We start from the raw sequence: 22,561 nt of genomic DNA on the forward strand, positions 1-22,561 counted from the left end.
TCCTCCTCCCTTGCCCTGGCCCACACCCCGCATCCGCCAGGGCCACTGCGGAGGTTGTTCCTTCTCCTTCCTCGCCACCAAGTCCTAGAACGACCTCCCCCCTAACCTGCGCACCTGCCCTTCGCTCCCGAAATTTAGGAAAAAGCACAATACATGGCTCTTCAACCAAGGACGTGAGGACCCAGTGCCTGGCGACCCTCCCGGCTGGCAAGCCACGCTTTATAAGAACCCTCTGATTGATTGATACCACTTTCTCCAATCCCTTAAATGTAATATTGTTTCCCACATTTCTATCACTTATTTCTAGAGTATGATCAGAGGCAAACACAGGAGTGTTAATATGTATATAACATGTCCTTGAGTGCAGTGCCTGTAAGATAACTATAGCGGCTAACCGTGCTTGCAGAGCTCGCCTTCGGAGTGCCCTTGATGACTGCTCAGACACTCAGCTTTGCTGCAAACTGGTATCAGGACACAGCTTGGTGTTAGACAATCCCTATGCATGTATAAGCAAAGTATTGTATGAACTTATTAATGTAGTGAGTTCTTCTTAAATAAAATCAATGTGATTGATAGTGAAAAAACATTAATATAATTTGTCACCTATTCCTGCTGCTGGCTTTATTGCATAAAGCAATCAAGAAAACAGAACTTTGAAAAGAAACACAGCAAGAGGCCTCAGACGTTTCAATGCACTTTATTAAATGTTTTTATAAATTTCCTCTCACAGAATTGGAGGATGTCGTGTCCATTATTAGCTTATCTCTTTCATTTGTTTTCCATGAATGCGTTTTCGGTCTATGCTATGCGAGATGGAGTGGAGGGGGGCGAGAGGAAGAAAACACATTGGGAAGGCACTTGGAGACTGGTGCAGATACTGAGATTATGGAGAGTTGTGGAAAACCCCACCTGGAGGGAGGGGGTTAAAATGTTTCACCGGCCATTTCAGGCCTGGTCCATAATCCTTGATTACATTCTAGTGAATCGCCCAGAACAGCTCTTTGACCCATGCACACCAATGGGATGTGGGAATTCTTACCAGTAATCCAAGCACTACTATCTGCCTTCTGAATTGCTACCTCAGCCTCTAGTCTCCAACCATTATGGTGCATGATGGATCCAGGCAGGAAAAACAAACTATTCCCAGGGTGCAGATGGAAACTTCTCTGTGTGTCAAGGGCCTGTGATGTTTTTTTCTAAACAGACACTCGCTTTGGAATCTTGTTGGAGAAAAGCAAAAACAGAATGTGCCCAAAAAAGATGTGGTTGCTCAACTTTCGCCTGTGCCTGCAGTTCATCCGCTGCATTGGAAAATGCACAGCAGATGCAGAAATCTTTGCAAGGCAGGTGGGGATCTCTGAATATGGCAGCTGGTGGTTGGCAGGGGATTGGTGGTTGTTGCGAAGGGCTCTGACAACCTGGTGGCCTGGCAGCCTGTCCTACATAAGTTTCCCAGTCGACAGATCCCTCTGCCTCGTGTCTCAGAGACATACCCTACTTATAATCCAATAAGATGGTCAACACACCATGCTGTAACAAAGGGCACCTGGGCATGGTCTGTGTCGGTGCGAAACAATCCCGAAACAGACTGCACTCACAGTCCAGTAAATAGGTCTACAATCACATAGTGTAAAGAATGGAGTGACTCTTAGCCTATCTGCTGATTCCACACATGGGGCAGAAGATAAAGAGGGCTGGTGGCCCTTTAAGCAAGATCATCACATAGTGTAACTGTTAGAAGCCACTAGTCTTTGAACTCTCACTGCAACACACTAGTTTGAAACAGGGTTTCAGGTAAGCTGTCATGAGTAAATGCATGGGGGGCTGCATGGTTTGTAGCAGCTCAGAGACAACTGGGCTAAGCTGTAAAAATGTCACCTATCTTTTACCTTTTGCTGGAGGTACCCCTCCAGGCTGGAAGTCTTATTTTGGGTCCTACAATGAGTAGTTTCTGCCCTTTGTGACTACCTGTGTTATTAGATAGCCACCTTATGTTATGTGGCCCTTGCCATGTGCACACCAAATTGCCTGCTCTTCTATATATCTACTATGATGGTGTACTAAATATGTTCATACAATTTAGATCTAGAAATGGGAAACATTTAAAATACTGACCCTTTTCTTCCAGATCTCACTTGCTGGTTCTCCTCATGATTCAGAGAGTAAGAACCCGCTGGTGATTTCTCACCGTCCAAGACAGCCAATTATTTGCAAAATTCCTCTCTGGTAAGACAATTGGGATTTGAATGAATTCTCGAATCCTCAGTCCATACCATGTATCTGGGAAGGTGACATTTGATGAAACTCCAACGTTCCTGCACAGCAGAGGCCACGAATTCAGATACTTCGTTCTAATTGGCCACTGAACTAGCCCACTCATTGGACTAACCAATCACAGCTAAGAATTTAAAGGTCTCTCATGCAAGTGATTTAATATGCATTTACTTGAAAGATTTGAGGGTCTGTAACTTGTAATCGAGTGATTGCTCTTCTCCAATTGCTCAGCAGGACATTGCATAGTGCTGCCTCTTTGTGAGCGGCAGCATGCCTGCCTGCCCTTTTTTTTCTCACTTGACCCAGGGTAAATTCTTTCGGACTGTCATATTAACAAAACAGGAGGTTTGATTTATTTAAATATGTACCTTAGCCTAATGATCAGTATGTCTAATGTTTCATGTACCATACCTCTATTGATAAGAAAAAGCAAAGTATCTCACTTTCGACAAATGAGCAAAGTCAGCAAAGTTGCTCGCAAACTTCTTACAAAAGGGGGCACAGATAAACCTTGTAGTGTCCATCTATTAAGACTTCTTCACATATAACGCAGAACCAGAGTAGAACTTCCTATAAATCCCAAACTTGTCCCTATCTGTCACATGGCCGTCCCCCCTCTACCACCACCCATGTTGCCTCTTTGTGATCACCTGCTTGCTTTCAGGTTGTAATACTTCCGCACAGTGCTGACTATGACCAGCGCCCCTCCTCTGCAAAGCGCTCTCACTTCCCTGCTCAGGAGCCTGCACAGAACCACATGAAACCAGGAACACACTTGATAAAGGGCACATATGTCAAACTTCATGGTTTGTAACTGAAGGTCGCGACACAGAAGGATGAGGTTCAGTCACACACACGGACCCTCAATTACTAAAGTTTGTTCGGGCACTCTCGCGACTCACCAGAGTTTTGCACTGTACACACTGGCTTTTACAATTGTAAATAAATTAACACTAATCTTTTGCATTGTGCGAATACCCGCGCACACATTTAGTAAATGAGGGTCATAGTTTATAGATGATTATGAAACTCAGTCAATTCCCCCCTCTTATTCACTGGATTTTCAATTGTCCCGGTTCAACACGCCCATCCAAGAGTTCACGAGGAAAAGCCTGCGGTGCTCGACCTCCAAAAACAGAGGTGGCATTGTTACCTGTTGCTAAATTATAAATATTATTTAGGTTTTTAAGGCAATGAATAAAGGGATCTATTTCTTCCCTCATCTCACCTTCCCCACTCCTAGTCTTGCACAAGAACCTGGCACACAGTCACTTTACATTACAGAAATAGTTACACAGTTCCATGTCAAATAAAAAGGAATAATTGTATTTTGCTTTGTGTTGTTCCCAGTACAATGGGATACAACACAGGTCGATGAGCGGCGTAACATGGAGCGTACACCTTGTCTCCAGAGATGAGCGGATGAGGGAAGCAGGTTGCTCTGAGGCAGCGCGGTAAACGTGGTCTGTCCAGTGAAAGGGTGGCCGGTGCCTCCCAGCAGCCACACGGTAAGATGCAGTTCAGTGCAAGTATCTCAAGTTCGGCCATTTTGTAGTGTTTGGTGTCCATTCTGCAGCAGGAACCTCCTCTACTTCCCATTTCTTGGTCTTTCTCAACATCCCTCCGTTTTGCTTTGATGATTTATGGTAAGTTTCCCATTTCTTACTTTTGTCTCTCGTGACTTCAGAACGAGTTCAAAGGTTTATGGAGTACAAAGTTCCTAAAGGTAGGGGGACATAAACACGTTTATTCTGGGTCTACCTAATAGGGCTTTTCCTTAACCACGTCATACCCTTAGGACGTGACATATGGCGAGGCAAGTGATAGCCATGGGTCACTGAGAGCTGTTCTGGGGACTTGGTGTGGGGCTATTAGTAAGGTCGTTCAGTACGTCAAGTGCTGATACATGTGTGTAACGTGCAGGATGCAGGATTGAATCCAGGCGGCTGACTGAGCCAACCACCTTTCTCAGGTCCGTAAAATGAGTACAATTGAATTGGCTAATACGCCATGTATCGTTAAGTGCCATGAGAAAATGCAGTTTATGGTGTCTACTAATTAATTGATAAAATGTCACTATCTCAGCTGGATATCATTGCATTCTATTCTTTCGAATCCCTTCCTAAGACACAACAGAGCTTCACTTTACTCAAATATGCACTCTGCCCATTTTAAGTCTAAAAATTTACCAGGCTTCTCATTGCCTTTTGCAAAATAGGCATTTATCACTTGCTGGAAATTTTAAAGGCTTGCTAAGGCAGTGTCCCATACAGAATGCGAGACCCTGAAATCAATTTCTTGAAACCTAAACAGAATATATATGTTCCTCACTGTATAAGTAACTATAAAATAAATACACATCTTCAAACGAGAATTCTAGGGCATTGCTATATTCCCCTCGCCCCCCCCCCCCCCCCCCCCATAGCAGCGATTCAGGCACCCTGTCCCTATAAGCTTCAAGTTCCTATGTCAAATCTTAGGATGCAGGATCTTGTTGTAGCTCAAGCCCAAAAAATGTTTGTCAAAGATCTCAGTGCACCAAGCGGGAATTTGATAGGGAATGTATACCTCACTATAGATGCTCCTGGAAACCTGTTCCTCTTGAATATACACAGCTGAGGTGGCTGATTCCACATTGGCATTCTTCAACTGAGAAGTCTCTTTCCCAGCGGAAGAATGTGCACAGTGTGTGTAAATTTTCTTCCCAGTGATCAAACAGGAGCCATAGTTATCTATCCATGGGTCAGCGTTTGGACAGTTTTGTTTACAGTTTTGTATAAAGGGCCTTGGTAAATAGGTCTGTCGCCAGGTGATTCTACGTATAAGTATTGTATAAGATTCCTTACTAGTATTAGAGGCTACACTTCTTTAAAACTACTCAAACCCATACTTGTACTTCAATTTTAGTGAATCGTGCTTGCGTGTGGCCAAGGGTATGAGGATATGAGGTCAGCTGCAGGAAAGACTTGCGACAACTGAGTCACAAATAACTGATATGGCTGAGGATGAGGACAAATGCTGACATTTTAACCTATGTGTGTTTTTGACTCCAAAGAACCAACTCCACTCTGTGCCAGGTCAAAATGTGAGAATATCCCTAGTCTACACTAAAGCATTCGAAAAACAATGTGATCCCTTTTAAAGCAATCTGATTCCCTATATGTGGAACAGATATGGTTATTGATGGCTTGAGGGGTTTACGGCCCTTGATATCACTTGGGGTGACTTGGTCAAGGTCTGAATCTATTAGGCATAGAATCCCAAAAAGCAAACATTTAACCAATTCTGTATAAGCTGGAAAGAAGTCAAGAAAGCTACACTTGTTGGTATTGGATTCTGCTGCAAACAATAAAATAAGGAATACTAGGTTATGAGTTCAAGAAAAGTCAGATTAATATCAAGAGGACTACTTAAATCAGAACTGGCCGAGCAGTAACACAACTTTAGTTTGCAGCATCTGCTATGGACTCGGGCCCAGATTTACTAACATTTTGCATCGGGGTTACATCAATTTTTGACGCAGCCCAGATGCAAAATATATTTCTGCATTTACTACACCAGGGAAAGCCCAATTTGAGTAGCTGTGTGTGGCTTAGTAAAAAAAGAGAATAATAGCTCAACGCTGTGCAAAGCTTTACCTAGCATCGGGGAGGCGTTCCATGGATCGGGCTTGGGCGTTTCCATGCATCCACCCACGGAGTTTGACTCAAACCCAAAATTACTAAGGTCTTGAAAAGACCCTGGGCTTGTGCCAGAATGGTTTGCCTACCCGAGGCTAGCATAATGGGGAGAAATATTTTTATTTCTCCTGGTTACTTCCTCTTTGCATGTGTGCTTCATTTTGCAGCCCACAAAGAATAGATATTGTGTCGGAATGTATCGTTTTCGGCACAAAATGTATTCTGACCCCAAAGCAGGAACCCTTGCGTCGTGGTGCATGGGTGAGTGTGTTGGTGCTAGGTTGCCACAAGCGTGTCAGTGCAAGACAAGAGCAGAAGTGCAACATATCTTTGTAAATGTGGTGCATTTCTGCTCATTCTGTTTTTAAGCAACATGTGCAACAAGTTCCCTTTCTGTGTTGCATTGCATGAAAGTTTAGTAAATCTGGGCCTTGGCATACAGATTGTTGGAGCTCAATGTTCAACAGAGATCCATATTCGATAGAGCTCCGAATTTCTCCTTGCACTTCTTTATTTACTGGAACCACCCAACTACACTACAGACTTGAACACCATCCCATGTTTAGTAAAGAGATAGAGGCAACTTATCTGTTTTCTACAGGTGAGCATCATTTGATGGTAAATCAGCCCTAATCCCCACCTTACTATCCATTTTTCTCTGCACTTTTTTGCAAGTAGCCTTTGCCCAAATGTATGGTCTGATTGGGCTCGCTGCAGTGTCCTTCCCTCAGCAGAAAAGACCAGGTTTTCCAGACACAATAAAAGGGGCACGTGCGAACATAAAAGAGGGACAATTAACAGAAGCCAGGATGGCGGAGGTAAGGAAGGCTTGCCTGCCTCACATCACCATGTCATGCTTATCTGTTGCTAGCAACGTCGTCAATATATATTTATATTCAACCTGCAACTGATTGTCCTGGAATTATTGCTGCTTTTTTTCTTTCCTTCAGAAGATTCTTGTGTTTCTTCTTTCGTGAGTGTTTAAGACAAATGACAACACAGAAATACAGACAAAATAGAAACGTAAAAAGCAGTGGAATGTCTGATAATGGTTAACAGCCTCGGATGCGCACGCGCTAGCGGCTCCGCGTCAGTTCTTTGCGTTCCTTTCTGGAAATGTCACAACCCAGAAAAAAGTTTGTCTTGCGGGAGAGTAGATGGAAACAAGAGAATCAGTTCACCAGCGCTGGTTTCAATAACAGAGAACCTGGGGGGATGACAACCCAGCCGGGGGGCATGGCATCCGGGCTGGGCAAGGTACCCATGCCAGTGGAGAGGTCCAGGACTGTGCCAGGCAGCATGGAAAGGCTTTCAGAGTTGGGTCTCAACCTGGAAATCTCAGTTCTTTCGCAGGGGTCTTCTTGTCTGCTACTTTTGCCACCTCTGGCTTTTGTCTCCACTGCTGGGCTTTTCTCTGGTTCGGACTTCCCTCCACCACTGACGCCGGCAATCAGAGAGACGAGGGGCAGGCCCAGACTGCTTGCTGCAAACGCTGAAGACAGCAACGAGTTCTTAGCGAGGTTTAGTGGGGTCCCGTTGAGAGCCAGCAGAGAGCTTGAGAGGCCTGCTAAGGCCAGAGAGCTGGCACTGCCACATGCTAAGGAGCTGAGGTCGAGAGGGGAAGGGCCAAGGGGCATTGGCAGTGAAGCCCCTAGTCCAGCCAGCCCATGGCCACCAAAGATGGCCGCTGGATTGGGAATGATAATCTGTGCACCGTTCATGTAAGGCACGTCAGGTGATAGGTGGTTCTTGGCGGGATGGTGAATCTTCAGGAGCTCCTGCTGCTCATGTGACACAAAGTGACCGTGTGCTTTGATGTGCTTGCGCAGGGAGCTGGGGTCTGTGTAACGCTTTTGGCAGCCCGGCATTTTGCAGTAATATGGTTTGTCCACGTAGTGCGTACGAGTGTGTTTGAAGCGGTCACTGGAGTTGGAGTAGCGTTTGTTGCAGCCCTCATAGGGGCAGATGTATGGCTTCTCACCTGGGGAGAGTAGGACAAAAACGAATTATTCACAGGCTTTGTATCAAAAAACAAAATTATTACTTACATGGAAGAATAGTTTTGTAGCTTGAAGAATTCTATAGATTTTCATGCCGTGCATTATTATGGAATTGTCTCCTTTATTCCCTTATTTGTTTTTAGGTCTCGCCTAGGCAGCGCTTACGCTGTCTCTTCGAGAAAATGCTAAATTCAGGTTATGGGCATGAAGTTCCACCCACTTTCCGCCCATCTTTTTATTGGCTCCTGTCACTGTCCTTTGTAAATGATAGCTTTTCATTGGTCAATAGACTTCGTAGTCCCTCCTTAGTACCGCCTTTTCTCTTCTTGTAACCGCCCATGAGGACACCCCCTTTTACATGTGTTGTTACTCAGTACGTTTTAATTATACCTCCGAGCACTATTTTCTTACATGGCTTTCTCCGCACGCTCTCCTGCGACACTTGTTGTTGTAATGTTCCCAGTGCTGCACGCCTGGGCTAGCATAATGGCGGCTGCGTCTTTCTTTTGTTATTTGCAGTGCTGAACACACCAGCATGCCTCTTTTTCTGTTTATTTACTTTTGTTAAAATGACAGCACCCGCACTTTATCTTCAAACATCTTAAGCTAAAGTTTGGGTTCTGCGATTGCTTCACAAGTAAGGAAATAGAAGAAAAAAAAAAATCTCCATTTGTTTATTTTTGTTAAATCGTGGCACTCGTGCTTTAGCTTTAAACATATTACGCTAAAGCGCTGGTGCTGCGATTGCTTAAAAAGTACAGAAATAGAAAGTTTTTCTATTTCTTTACTATTGAAGCAATCGCGGCACCTGTGCTTTAGCTTAAGATGTCTGGAGCTAAAGCGGGAGTGCCGCGATTGATGTGTAATGCATTACTGAAAGTTTGAGCTATTGGCATTCTATTGTTATTAGCCACACCAGTAGCTCAAAATTTCACTAATGCCAGACCTACTGCATTGCAAATGCTTGTTTCATAAGTGTTGTGAGTCGTCGACCATTTGGTGTTCTGTCCCTCCTCGCATGACATTAGACGTATGCCCCAGAAGCCCATCATTGTGGTCGCTATCTTCAGATTCTTTTTTTCACCTTGGGCAACCCTCTTGTATGTAAGGCTTCCTCTTCTCCTATACATACTCCTACTTCCCTCTCGCAATTCACCTCATTTGGAGGAAGCAGGAGCGTTGCATTTGAAACCAGAACATTCTACATGCTGCAAAGCTACTCCTACAGGTAAGTAAGCATTTTTTTTTGTGCAGCTTGAATCTTTTCTGGATTCGCATGCTATGCATTGATGTTGTGGCGGTATTCTACTCCCTTTGAAGAATAGTTTTAAATGAGCATGTATTTGCAAACTGGTGACTCAGTACTATTTTTCCTGCCTGCACTTCCCTGTTAGCTTGAATGTCCACAGTAATGCTTTGTAAAGTTGTACACAGAAGACCATGAGGACACCATGCAGATGTAATTTATAGTCATGTTAGCAATGAAAGCGAGTTTTGACCACTTTTTCCTCTCAGAGTGTGGCTTTTGATTGCCTTGCAGTGCCACTTCTGCTGCCTCGTGGACTTTCTGGATTTTATAGACTATCCATCTTGCAGTAGTCCCCTTGTTGACTGTCAAACCCTTGTTTGTCACAGAAAAAGAAATAAAAAAAATGAGTTTCCTCTCATGATCGGTTTTGTTTCCTGTAGGTAATGCGTGACTGCCCGTCTGCAATCCAATTTATAAAGGGCACTTTCTGCTTGATTTTGGTTGTTGGAAAAAAACAGTTAACTCTGTGGCTTTGTTGACATGAAAGTGTGAAATCGCCTTTGGGAGAGTTTGTGGGCTAGTGCACATTACCACATTGTCTTTGTGTGTTTGCAGGTCAGGTTTTTGTGTTGTAAGTGCCAGCATTTTACTAATCCTCCGTAAATACATGGTGTGATGGAGAAAGTCGTCTAAAGTGTTAAGTATTTGAGCCCCGCATTATGCATGGGCTCAAAAGGTGGGTCATGAACTGGGTCAACACCAGGTTTAGGTTCTACATTGGTGTGGGGGCTGACTTTAGTGGTGCTATCTTCTTCACTCCCTCTAGGAATCTCTTGGTGACCGGTGTATTCAAAAACTCCTTCCTATGATGCCTCTTGTGTATGCCACTGTGACTGATATGTGAACCTTAAGTGAAGCGTGGGGAAATCCCTCATCTAGCAGGTGAGGCACTTGACAAGAGTATCTTGTGTCCAGCTTTTTTCAAGTCCTTACCTCTTACACCAGTGCATAAACCACTTCCAATTTGTGGTGTGCTACTTCCTTACTTCCTTGTGGTAGGCCTTCTGGCCTCCTTTAGAACCTTCATGGTCCTCAGGGGTAGCCCAAGGGAACCAAACTGTAGGTCTTCAGTAGCCATGCCACTAGGCTATGGATGGCTAGTTCCAAAGTTGTATATCTGGCCCATTTCCATTGGCAATAAGTCTTGATGAGCTAGTAGTCTCATAACCCTGTCCTGGCCCGTCCCCACCAGGTTGGAGAACCATGTTTGTCTGGTCCATTGGGGAGCTCTCAGAATTAGAGTCAGAGGTGAATGCTTGCATCGGAGGTATTAGCGAGTTTGGGAGAAAGCACAGGCAAATTTTCCTGACCATTCTATCGCTGGACTTTCCCTAGTGACCAGTGGTATAGGTAGCTAGATGCGAAGCTTCAACGTTTTGTTTTCTCTTGCGTTGCGAAGAAACATATGTGTAGATCACCCCACTCCCAAAAGATTCTATGCACTATTTGTTTTAATTAACCCTTGTCTGTGGCATTTTCCAGTCTGCTTAGCCAGTTCACTTCTGTTTTCTGCATCCCTGTAGTTATATTGCTACTAGTGCTACCTTCCTCTGAATGCCCATCTCTGTGTGCACTGTGCTAGTTTGGCAGCATGTGTGACCTTGACCCTGTTTGTTGAGGTAGAATATGGTGGGTGTGCTGTCGGATATGAACTGTTTTTCCCCCTACCTGTATTTGGAAGTCTTTTAGGGCTAAGAAGACTGTGTTCAATTCTAACACATTTGTATGTGTCATCACCTTCTCCAGGCCCAATACGTCCCTGATGTTGAGTTTTCCCATGTGGGCGTCCCACACCATGTGGAATGCTTCCATTGTCATGGTTATAGGGAGCTGGTTGTTTGAAAAGTCCGTCCACTGTGATGTTGTTTGTGTTCCACCACAGTAACTTGTTGTGTACTCTCTTTCTGAGAATCCCTAGACCCTCCCAATTCCCAGCTGCTTGTGTACACTGCTGCTACAGCCACTCCTACAGTGGTCATATGTGAAGTTTGGCATGCAGTATTATTGGTATGCAATATACCATCATGCCCATTGGCTTCTCCACTGTCCTCACTGTCGGAGGTTGATCCTTCTGGTAAAGGCGAGCTTGGTGTGTTAGTGCCTGGATCCTCTTTGTCACTTGCAAGGCATTGGCTTCTCTCGCAGTTAGTTTCGCCTCTAGAAACTTCTTCTCGCTGTCTGGGACTGATGACAACTTCCTTAGATTAATGGGAAAAGCTAGCCATTGAAGTGTCTTTGTCACTGTATCTATGTTGCTCTGGCACTGTCTGACAACTTTGCGTTTAGCAGCCAGCCGTCTAAGTATGGGTATAGATGGATCCCCCTTCTCCTCCACTATAGTGAGACATTTTGGGAAAATACTTGGAACAGATTACATCTCAAAGGGCAGTATTTTGAACTGGGCAATATTACTTGTTTACGAACCTCTGGAGCTTTTAGTGTTTGCTGTTTATCGGCACGTGCAATTATGCATCTTTGTGGTCTATGGCTGCCATATATCCCCATTTTCACAGACAGTGAATGACCTCCAGTTGTGTCATCCTTTTTAACTTGTGTGTCTTAATGAATTCTTTAGAGCTTGTATACCTAGGATGGGTCTGAGCATCATCTCCGGATTTGGTTCCAGGGAATACATGGAGTACACTCCCTGGTTCTCTTTTGTAGGCACTTCCTCTATTAGCTTTTTGTTTAAGAGATCAGTGATGTCCTGTCGCAGATGCTGAAATTCTTCCTTGCTGCAGGTTTTAGGCCTGATTGTTGGGTTTTTGTAAATTACCCACGTTGGATAATGCATATTGACTGCTGTCTACTCCTGGAGCAATCCTCTGAACCTGCCACATATTAGTGTTTGACTGGGGGGTGGGGCACTGGCAAAAGACTTGTTCACTGGTCCTTCCCCTATGGGTTGGTTCCTCCCACTCTGACCTTCCCACGAAAGGCTGTCATGGTCTAGTGGGGCACTGCCACAGACCTGGTGAGTTCTGTGTGTCGGACTGCGCTGTGGCAGTTATATGAGGAGTGGTGGGCTGTGACCCTCCCCATGTGGGTACTCTCTTCCTTGGTGTGACACTTCCTTAGAATGGGCCCCTGAACTGCAAGGCCTTTGTGGCCTTGTTGTTCTTCTTTATTATTGACACTGATTTGCCCACTGCAATTCTGAAGAGGCTTTGCCTTGTGAGGGGCCTGTTTATCACTGCCACTTGCTTGTCCTGCTTGAAACTAGACACCCTCAGCCAGCCGTGCCTTCTTAGGGAGGTGCCTGAGCACTGCTGCCTACTGAATTTGTCAGCTGCATTCAATGCTGACTTCAGGCATCTACTGGAGATGTTTTTGCCTTACTGAATTACCATATTTGCCCTCTCTTTTGTACTGCCTTAGGAGGTGTTGCGTCAATTCCTCCATCTCCTCCAGTTGATGATCGGCATATCTATTGAACCGCGTGTTCAAGTTGGTGATGCCCCCACACTGACCTTTCCACCTTGCCAGCCATGAGTTACAGTCTTTTGCTCTCTATGTCATGTGGTGGTCCCATAGCAGTCAGTGTGCTATCTCTTTTGTATGGTGTGGTAGCTATAATAGTGTCAGTCATTGCATTGCTCTTGATGTAGGTGCGATCTTTGGAAGAGTGCGTATATTATTTCTCCAGCCTGGCTGTCACCGCCTTGGCTGTAGCTGGCATTGAAAGCCTCTCAGCCTGGATCTATATACACCGGCCAGCACCGTGAGGAGCTGGCCCTTCCTTGTGAGGATAGCAGTATCCCCAGAAGGAAATAATGACTTCCTCGTCCTGCAGGTCCACCCTATATGTACCTGCTGCCCTTTGACTAGGATGTTTAACACTCATATCGTTGGGGGGAGATTTTGCGGGTAAATGTCAATTCCTTTCACCAAGGAATCAGTGTCCAGATCCTGCCAACCCGCCTCTGTTGTTTCTAGTTATTGGAACGGCTCTTTTATCAATCTGGCCCTCTTCGCATTTGAAAATTACCTCTTCTTGCTCCTTTTATGGCTCTGGGGAGGTGAGAGACTTCAGCTCTTCTTCCTCCTTGGCTTCCTCCCTTTGAGGTTTCAGGGGGATTCAAAAGGCTTTAAAGGAGTTGTTGGACTCCTTCATCCTATTCATGACGGTTCTCTATTTCAGCCTCAAAGCAGCGTTTCTTTATTTCAAGATTGACGGCTTTTTGGTTGGCATAGTGTGTCAAACCCTTCCTTTTTGGTGTCAAAGCCACCTTCTCCTGAGACTCCATATGCACTGTTAATCAACTTTCAGTTTCAAGTAACATCCCGAGGGGTTCCTGGTAATGGTGTCTTTCGATCCGTGAGGTTCTTTATGCTTTTGCTTCCCCTTAATCACCTGTATTTACATGTCGGCATAGCATCAAAGACCTAGAATCCCAGGATTTTAGCCCTGCCCCAATGAACCCCTGTGTGGTTCCCAGGAACTTTCTTGTGTCATTTTCCTTTGACACCTTCTTTGGCATCTTCTCCTGCTCAACTCTGATGACGTCCTTGGCATCAGAGCTTTCCCTTTGCGCCTGTTCAGTGTTTTGAGGGTTTTCCCTGTTGCAACAGCCCAGGTCTTTGAGCAAGGTGTGCTTGTGTTGAGACTTTGCTTCTCCCTTGTCTTCTGGGTCTTGGGATTAAATTTGGCACATACATAGCACTCCTCTGAGCTGTGGTCCTTCAGTAGACTAAGGTTTCACATCTCATGGCAGTGTTTCTGGGCACATTTGTGGTGGCACTACAGGGGGTATTAAGGGGGTATTCTCCGACCCACACAGTTGACATCCTTGTGCGGGAAACTTCCAACTTCGGGGCTTTCCCTGCCTCCTTCAACATCAGTCAATAGTAATGTTGTTTTTTCTTGATTCTCTGTTTTTTTGTTTGGTTCCTTTCTTGAAAATCTGTCCTCTTATCCTTTTCTGGAGCACTCAGCTGTTGTTACAGACCCAATGGCAGAAAAAAGAATCTGAAGATGGCGACCACGCTAAGAAGCTTCTGGAGCATACAGCTGATGTTAATCAAAGGGCACAACACCAAATAGTTGACGACTCGGCAACAAAAAAATAAATTAAGAAAATAGAGAGAAGGATTAAAAGAAACAATTCTGAACCCAACCACAATCAGGTGGAACAATGCACAGTATTTGAATGAATCCAGAAAAGATTCCTGTTGCAAAAGTAATTACTCATGATAAAGCTTTCCCAGTGAATAATCGGTAGGAGGAAAATTGAGTGCGTGTTGTAGCACTGCTGGCTGGCCTCTGTGCAAGTCAATGGATGGATGGGGCAGGCAGTGACTGTGAGAACAGCTAGAGGGGCATAGGAGGCAATGGGCAGCCTGTGTTTAAGTAGGTGGGTGGATGAGACAGGTAGTGACTCAGCGTATCTGGGTGTACGTAGGATGCCGTGGCTAGTGAATGTGAAAATGGTTGGTAGGATGCAGGAGGCTTTATCTAGCCTTTATGTAGGTGGTTGGGAGTGGTGTATGTAGGCTATGGTTGGTCTGTGTGGGAGGTATTTGGTAGGAGTTGGAATATGTAAATGACAGGTTTGATAAGGGTTCTGGGAGGGTGTGACTCTAGGGTGAGTGTGTCAAGTAATGGAGGTGGTTAGGCATAGGAGGCATTGGTTGGTCTGTGGGACTGAATTTTGGGTATGTAGATGTAAAATGAACTTGATTGTAGTTGAAGACATAGGGTGGTCATAGAAGGGGTGACTGTCTGCTGTGCAAGCATCCTTTTAATACGTTTAAGAGGCAATGGCTGCCATCTATGGGGGAGTTAGGTTGATTTTCAAGGTTGCACAGCCTTCTGTGAGGGAGAACTGTGAAAAGTATTAGGTGGATGTAGGTGGCTAACGTTCATCAGAGCATCATTTTCGGTGTAGAAGACAGTGCCTAGTCTGTGCAAAAGTGGTGGGGTGGCTGTAGGAAGCAATGGGTAAGTCTAGGAGGCAGTGGATGAATTTAGGCAACAGTGGGCGATCTGTGTGAGTAGAACTGGGTCCAGTTTGCAGGCAGTGGCTGGTTTGTGTCAGGAGTACAGGTGGGAGTATGAGGCTGTGACTGCCACTGTGTGACAGAAGCTGTGTAAGAGCAGGAGGCAAAGGCTGGTCTGTGTGAGTGTGGATGAATGGGTGCCAGGCGCAGTGGTTCACATGTGAGAATGGTTCGGGGGTGTAGGGGGCACTGCACTCATACTGGGGATAAAGAATGGGTTTAGGAGCTAGAGGCTGAATAGCCTAAACATTTGTGTGAGTATATGAGACACTATACGGGAACAGAGCGTAGTGGCTGGCCTACATGAAAAATGCTGGGGTAGGAGGTAGTGGATCATCTGTGTGCGAAGAGAGGGATAGAGGCATTATACATGGGTGGGTACTGTGGGTAGTGGTTGGTCCTTGTTACAGCTATCCAGTCAGTATAGATGTTATTATGGACTGCTCTAGATGAGAGGTGCAGGGTGAGGGGACGAAGCAATGGCTGATCTCTTCAAGAACATTTGGGTAACTCAGCATAGAGAGACGTCACGTCTACCCCTGACCGGCTCATGATTCCTCGCCATTCCCTCTACCCAGTTAGATCTCCTGCTTGATGCACCGATACCATCAAGAGGGGAGTGATATTGGGAACTGCCTCGAACGCTAACAGTCCCTGTTTTTGCTCGGAGGCACTAGCGTCATCCTTCCCCACACGTTCCTTGGCTACAAACGAAACTAACTTGTGCAAAATGCGTGAAAGCTGCCCATTATCAGGGAAACTTCAGAATATTTAATCCAACATCAGAGAGTGATACCTGTAGGATCTAGGGGCGATCCTAAACGTTAAGGACATGTGACACTGTTGAGGAGCTTCGAATGGGAAGGCTTCAGCCAAATGCCATGGGCGCCCACCCTCTTATTATCCCTGCCCCCCTCTTTCCTCTCTTGCTCTGTACCACCTCTCCCTCCCTACTCCTTTTTTCTTTCTCACCATCATATCTATGGAAGATGTCCCTCATGTTTTCTGTTTAATTAAGATTGGGCTAGAACTGGAGAGACAGCTCCATTGGACACTACATGTTGTTCTTCTGTTGACCCTTTTGGTGCAAACATTGAACATCACAGAGTTCTCAATGTTTCTCCATGTATCTCAACAAATGCCCAATGCTTATTGCTTTAAATGCCTATTGTATGTTGGTGTGTTTGTTAAAACTCTCAATAAACACATTTTGCAAAAATAAAAAATAAAACGTGGTTAAGTGTTGGGAAGGCACTGGGTGGATAAAGGAAACAGGATCTGGTCTGTGTGAGAGCTGCTACCTGGTTGGTGTAGAAGACATTGGGGGTGTAGGAGGCACCGTTTTGTATGTGTGAGAGCTGCCTGGTTAGTGTAGAAGACATTGGGGGTGTAGGAGGCACAGTTTTGTATGTGTGAGAGCTGCCTGGTAGAATAGAAGACATTGGGTGTGTAGGAGGCACCGTTTTGTATGTGTGAGAGCTGCCTGGTTGGTGTAGAGGACATTGGGGGTGTAGGAGGCCCAGTTTTGTATGTGTGAGAGCTGCCTGGTTGGTGTAGATGACATTGGGGGTGTAGGAGGCACAGTTTTGCCTGTGTGAGAGCTGCCTGGTTGGTGTAGAAGACATTGGGGGTGTAGGAGGCACAGTTTTGCCTGTTTGAGAGCTGCCTGGTTGGTGTAGAAGACATTGGGGGTGTAGGAGGCACAGTTTTGTATGTGTGAGAGCTGCCTGGTTGGTGTAGAAGACATTGGGGGTGTAGGAGGCACAGCTTTGCCTGTGTGAGAGCTGCCTGGTTGGTGTAGAAGACATTGGGGGTGTAGGAGGCACAGTTTTGTATGTGTGAGAGCTTCCTGGTTGGTGTAGAAGACATTGGGGGTGTAGGAGGCACAGTTTTGCCTGTGTGAGAGCTGCCTGATTGGTGTAGAAGACATTTGAGGTGTAGGAGGCACAGTTGTGCCTGTGTGAGAGCTGCCTGGTTGGTGTAGAAGACATTGGGGGTGTAGGAGGCACAGTTCTGTATGTGTGAGAGCTGCCTGGTTGGTGTAGAAGACATTGGGGGTGTAGGAGGCACAGTTATGCCAGTGTGAGAGCTGCCTGGTTGGTGTAGTAGACATTGGGGGTGTAGGAGGCACAGTTTTGCCTGTGTGAGAGCTGCCTGGTTGGTGTAAAAGAGCCGCAGCAGTGCGGTAATGTAGTTAGCCTATGTGAGAGAGACCTGTTGTTTGAGGGGTGCACAGGGGTGGATGCAATCGTCAGCAGGTGGTAACTGACCGGTGTGAGAACGGTTGTGGATCTTCAGGTTTTCCAGCCTGGAGAAGCTCTTGTTGCATGTTGGACAGCGGTGCGGCTTTTCGTTGGTGTGCGTCCGTATGTGGATTAGCATTTTGTACCTGCAGGAAGAAAAACAGTATATATATGTATTTGCTCAATATAAACTCATGACATTCCTTTCAGTTTATTTACAGAAGAAGAATCGGCATCAAGCGGGCACTCTAACCCCTTATGGACGTGACCATACAAAAATAGAAAAGACGGTCGACTACAAATTTCTGCACCTCATACCAGTTCTGGATATATACAATTCCCGCGCAACATGCCCTGGCAGCAACCGTCTATTAATGCCTCTGTGCTCCAGATACTTGAAATACGTTTTGATGGGCCAGCGCAGAATAACAAAGTCCAGATCAAAGAGATAATTTTTTGCTTAGGTTTCTTTATTTATCAATCAGTATCAATAGTGCTTTAATTCCAGCCAACGCGTTTCGTTCTCTTTGGGAGAACTTCATCAGGGCTCCTATAGAGTTTCACCGACCAATGCAATGCCAGGATCCCAATTTCATAAAAATTCCTGTTCTCTACTCAAGATCTGTCCCAGTGAGAATATAGATTCCAGCTGGCGATTCTCGTTTTCAGAGAATATCAAGAGCAAATGTCACGAGCTCAAAGGTAAATATATATCAAACCCTGCACCAGATCGGAGTCTGTATGTAAGTTCAGACGTTACTGTTATGCTCCCCCACTCGAGAGACTGCGGCAATCCATATAATTTGCCCATTTTTTCGCAAGATTTCAAATAACTGAGATCAATAGATTAGAGCCATTGGGTGTAATGAGATCTCCAGGCAGTACTCTGGAGTCTTAAGGAGGGAAAACGTTCCCACAGCTGTATGTGCTGTTTCCAGAGCAGAGATGAGGTCCTGAGCTTGCCCACAATCTATCAATTGGCGATTGGTAAAGATGCAGAAGGGCTCTTCTTAAGACAACTTGAACCAAGCTGACTGGTCCGGGGTACCGCGAGGCAGGGCAGGCCGTGATACGGGATACTTTTATAGGTATTCCTGAACAACAGATCCTACATTTCAAAGTTGGCGGGATCACAGACTCTTCCTAACATTTGCTTCACCGCTGCACTAGACATAAATGAGTGGAGGTGTGGGATCCTTTGTAAAGAGTGCTACTGCCACCTAACTCCTCATAGTGCTTCTGTTGAGACCTGCTCTCACCTCAGCTGACACCACCGCAGTAGACATGTTCGACTGGGCAGATTTCCTCTCCTCTTCCAACTGGACCAGTGCCAGCCTTCTGCCACGTTGTGATTCATTCGGGAAGAACAGTAACACACAAAAGTCCTCCCAAGATAACAAATACATAAAAATCAACCCACTCCCCCCTCACTTACGCAGGTAAGGATGATGCGTGCAGCCCACGACGCGCCCAACGACATTCATGCCACTGCCACCTAGCCTTAACCCAAATGCCACAGAGAGTGCACCCTGAACCCAGGCCTCAGATCGGGTTGTACGTGAGAATATTGGAGAAAAAAACTACTGTCATACATAGCTTGTCCTACATATCATTTGCAAAAATATTAATAGATTTTCTATTAACAATTGCAGTGCAGCAATATTTTTGTGGACGATGTTTAGGACACAATATTTACGTCAGATGATATTTTGACAGGGATTGCCTGGTATCACACCTCATTTCTAACTGTTATCATCGCACTAAAAGAAATACTTACATGTCAATTCACACAGAGCCATCAACTCGCCAGCCAATGGATTAAAGACTTGGATTTAATTTATTGGCTTTGCAGCAGCAAGCACAGAAGGAAGTTAATGCCCATAGGGTGGATATTCAAACTCGATAACCAACGTTCATAGCTTTCTATCCGCCCACCTGGCACTAAATCAGAGACAGGTCCCTGCAACCTTGTACCCACCAGCATTAATCTCTAGCTCCTCACAATATAATCATTTTATAAAATCTTGGTCAGTGTCTGGGGATTACAATTTATCAGCACCTCTGCTAGTATTATTTAAAAAGATGGGTACTCTCAGCTGGCCTGGTTTCACTACTAAACATATTAAACCAAGTGGCCAAAGTTTATAACCTTCCACACTCTCGCAAGGTATGACATTATAGGCGTTAACCTGCTGACCAGCTGTCAGTGCTGAAAGTGACAACCTTCACAGGCACTATTAAATAAAAGGCTAGGACCCATGGACATCAATTACGGTTCACCAGGAGGAGAGTCTCCTCTGTAATGGCGGAGATGTGTCGCCCCACTCATCAGAGTCAGTCACAGAAAAACATGATAATAAATCAATATTTTATTTCTCTGTGACTGGCTGGCATGCCTTTGTAGGGCGGGCCGGGCCATGAAAGGGAGGAGTGGTGGGCACTTAGAAGTGCAAATGTAAGTTTTCCCAGCCGTCTGAGGGTGCCCAAACAGACATGTGCACTTCTATTACTCCAACCCAGTGGTGTTCACAGTCAGGTTGGAGAAAAGCAGCAGTGTCTGAGGGGCAGACCAGGCTGCTCAGACCAATCCCGGTGCTGCTCTCATAGCATGACAGTAGCGTCTGGATTGGGAGGGAAGCTTATGCCTTCCCAGAGTCTGCTGGGATTGAAAGATCAGGTGGCCATCTGCATCTGAGGCAAAGTGTGTTTTAAAAAAATATATATATATTTTATCCTCAATTCCCAGTCCCTCCCCCCTTCCCAAGTCTGTCGTCCCCCCCCCCCCCCCTTTCATTTTGTGGCGGACACCACTGGTCGGCAGGGGTCGCAACTGCGACCCCTAAGCCACCAGTTGCAACCCCTGACATCCTGCCTGCGACCCCCTGGCTGTTTGTCGGCCTCGGCAAGCGCTCTGGTGGCATAAAATCATCCAAGCAGTGCCAGTTTGCACTGCTAAAGCAATCTCTGCATCATTATTGCCTACAAGCTGGGCCTTTGATTTCATGTGGTCCAAAGGTCATGTGATGTCACTTCCTGTGACATCAACAGGCTGTGTCAAAGGACAGGTGATATCACTTTCTGTGATGTCACCAGGTCAAAGTTTGTGTGGGGTCACTTCCTGTGACATCAGGCAGGGATCACATGGCATGTGATGTCACTTCCGCTACCCCTGGCATTTTGGTGAATTGACGTCCGTGCTAGGACTTCCCCATCAGACTCCTAAATCCCCTCACCTGGCATTGAAACCTCGGCCGCGGCGGGCACATCCCTCCCAGTGGCAGCAGTACCCGGCATCCTTTTCAGGCTTCACATGGAAGTCGTTGACGTGGTCAACCAGGTCCTGGAGCAGATCAAATAGCTGGTTACACTGCATGAGGGAGACAGAGAAAGTGACAGGTAATCAAATATACCAGGCCCCTGGAGAGCTCTGTGTGGTTCCAAGTGAAATCATAGACTGGAAAAACAGTCTGCAAAAATATAAACCCAAAATATTCTACTACCTAAATATCTAGCAAACTTAAATTTCTCCTTGCAAAACTTTTAACCCTTTTAAATTCCTACATTTGTTCAAAACTCACGGTTGTAGCCCTTGGCTTATTTAATTTTCTAATTCTAGCAGTGCTTGACTGCCTGCTTTGGTGAAATATCGAAATTGTAGTAACGGAGTTAATTATGAATGGTAGACATTTTGGAAGATAATTTCGAGTTTATGTTTTTGCAGTTAATGTTTTCACATGTTTTCACTCTGTGGACACACAAGAAGCTAGAAAACTGATACGAGTCACCCACTGGCTTACTGAAACTATATAAAGAGAAAGGCAAACAGAGGGGATCATAGGTTGGGGGCTGGGTGGAAAAGGAGAAAAGCATAAAAATGAATCTTAAAAATTGGTAGGAAGAGTAAGGGGAAGAAAGGATGAGATGCACAAAAAGAAACAAGACCTGAGATGTAGAGAAGAGTTGCTGGTAACGGTAAAGTGTAGAACCCTTGATGTGGGGAAGAGAGGTGAGGTAACAGGCAAACAGGGAGAGTGTGAAGGAAAAAAAGATTAAATATAAACTTAAAGAAAAGAGGCATAAAGAAAACAGAAAGGGGGGCGCAAAAAAAAGAATACACAAACCTCGTGTAATTTCATTTACACACAGATCTTTACACCAACTCTTGGTAGCTCTCGCCACCTAGTGGCAATATAAAAAAAAGCTTTGCGAAATAATAGCTCGAGGGTTCTTGCAACTGAATATTGCTAGACCTTTGGTGGCTCTCCGCAGGTTTTGTGGCAAGTGGAGCATTTTAATCCACATTATGAGAGCAAGCTCGTGTAAATCTGATACGGATTTTAAAGTCTGTTTATGTGGGTTCTTTATATGAGTTTGGGGATAAATTGGTGGCAAATTGTGCATTTGAAGCATATCAATGAAGATGTCTAATCTTCCATCCAGAGGGGGGGCAGAGGTCATGTGTGGGTCATGGTCATCCATCTTGCTTTTTTTTGTGTGCAGATTTATATAGCGCGAACTCGACCCACGGATCTTGGAGCGCTTTACATGAGCACCAGTTACATTACACAAGGACTTATTATTATTTTTTTTTTGGGTAGGCAGGGGGAGATTTGGGGCATATTAACAATGCAGCGATAAAAAATTATCGCCGCTTTTGCGGCCGTTTTCGGCCGAAAAGCGGTGATAATTTTATCCACTTATCAGCAAAGACACGATATCGCGTGTTTTGCTGATTTTGCTCCCGTTTCCAGCACGCCTAACTTCGCATCGCTAATGAGATGCAAAGTAGGCATGTCTGTGGAAACAACATGGGTAAATATCGCGAAGGCAGCTTCGCGATATTTACAATGCGGGGAAGCGATTATTTTAATCGCGCTAAGTATGCCTCAACGCAGGAATTTAACGTCTATTAAATTCCTGACTAAGGCATACCTAACATGGGAGGTGGATTCATGTGATACGACCACAGGGTCGTATCATCAAGCATATCGCCGTTTTACATGGAACATCGCTGGGTTGCATGGAAAAGGGCGCTAACGCTGGAATATACATCGC

General features: G+C 45.3%; 1 protein-coding gene across 2 annotated transcripts in view; it reads right to left on the reverse strand.

The window, feature by feature from the left end:
* Positions 1 to 681: 681 nt before the first annotated feature.
* Positions 682 to 22,561, reverse strand: part of GLIS2 (GLIS family zinc finger 2) — a 219,541-nt gene continuing 197,661 nt past the window's right edge. For both annotated transcript variants that reach the window (XM_085628454.1, XM_085628455.1), the window contains exons 5-7: positions 20,740 to 20,873; positions 17,534 to 17,652; positions 682 to 7,935 (exon numbers count right to left, since the gene is read on the reverse strand). In XM_085628454.1, the coding sequence (XP_085484580.1) occupies positions 7,127 to 7,935; positions 17,534 to 17,652; positions 20,740 to 20,873 (1,062 nt within the window). In that variant the 3' untranslated portion in view covers positions 682 to 7,126. The remainder of the gene's footprint in view (positions 7,936 to 17,533; positions 17,653 to 20,739; positions 20,874 to 22,561) is intronic.

The sequence above is a fragment of the Triturus cristatus genome, chromosome 10, assembly GCF_964204655.1.
Source record: "Triturus cristatus chromosome 10, aTriCri1.1, whole genome shotgun sequence".
Taxonomy (NCBI): domain Eukaryota; kingdom Metazoa; phylum Chordata; class Amphibia; order Caudata; family Salamandridae; genus Triturus; species Triturus cristatus.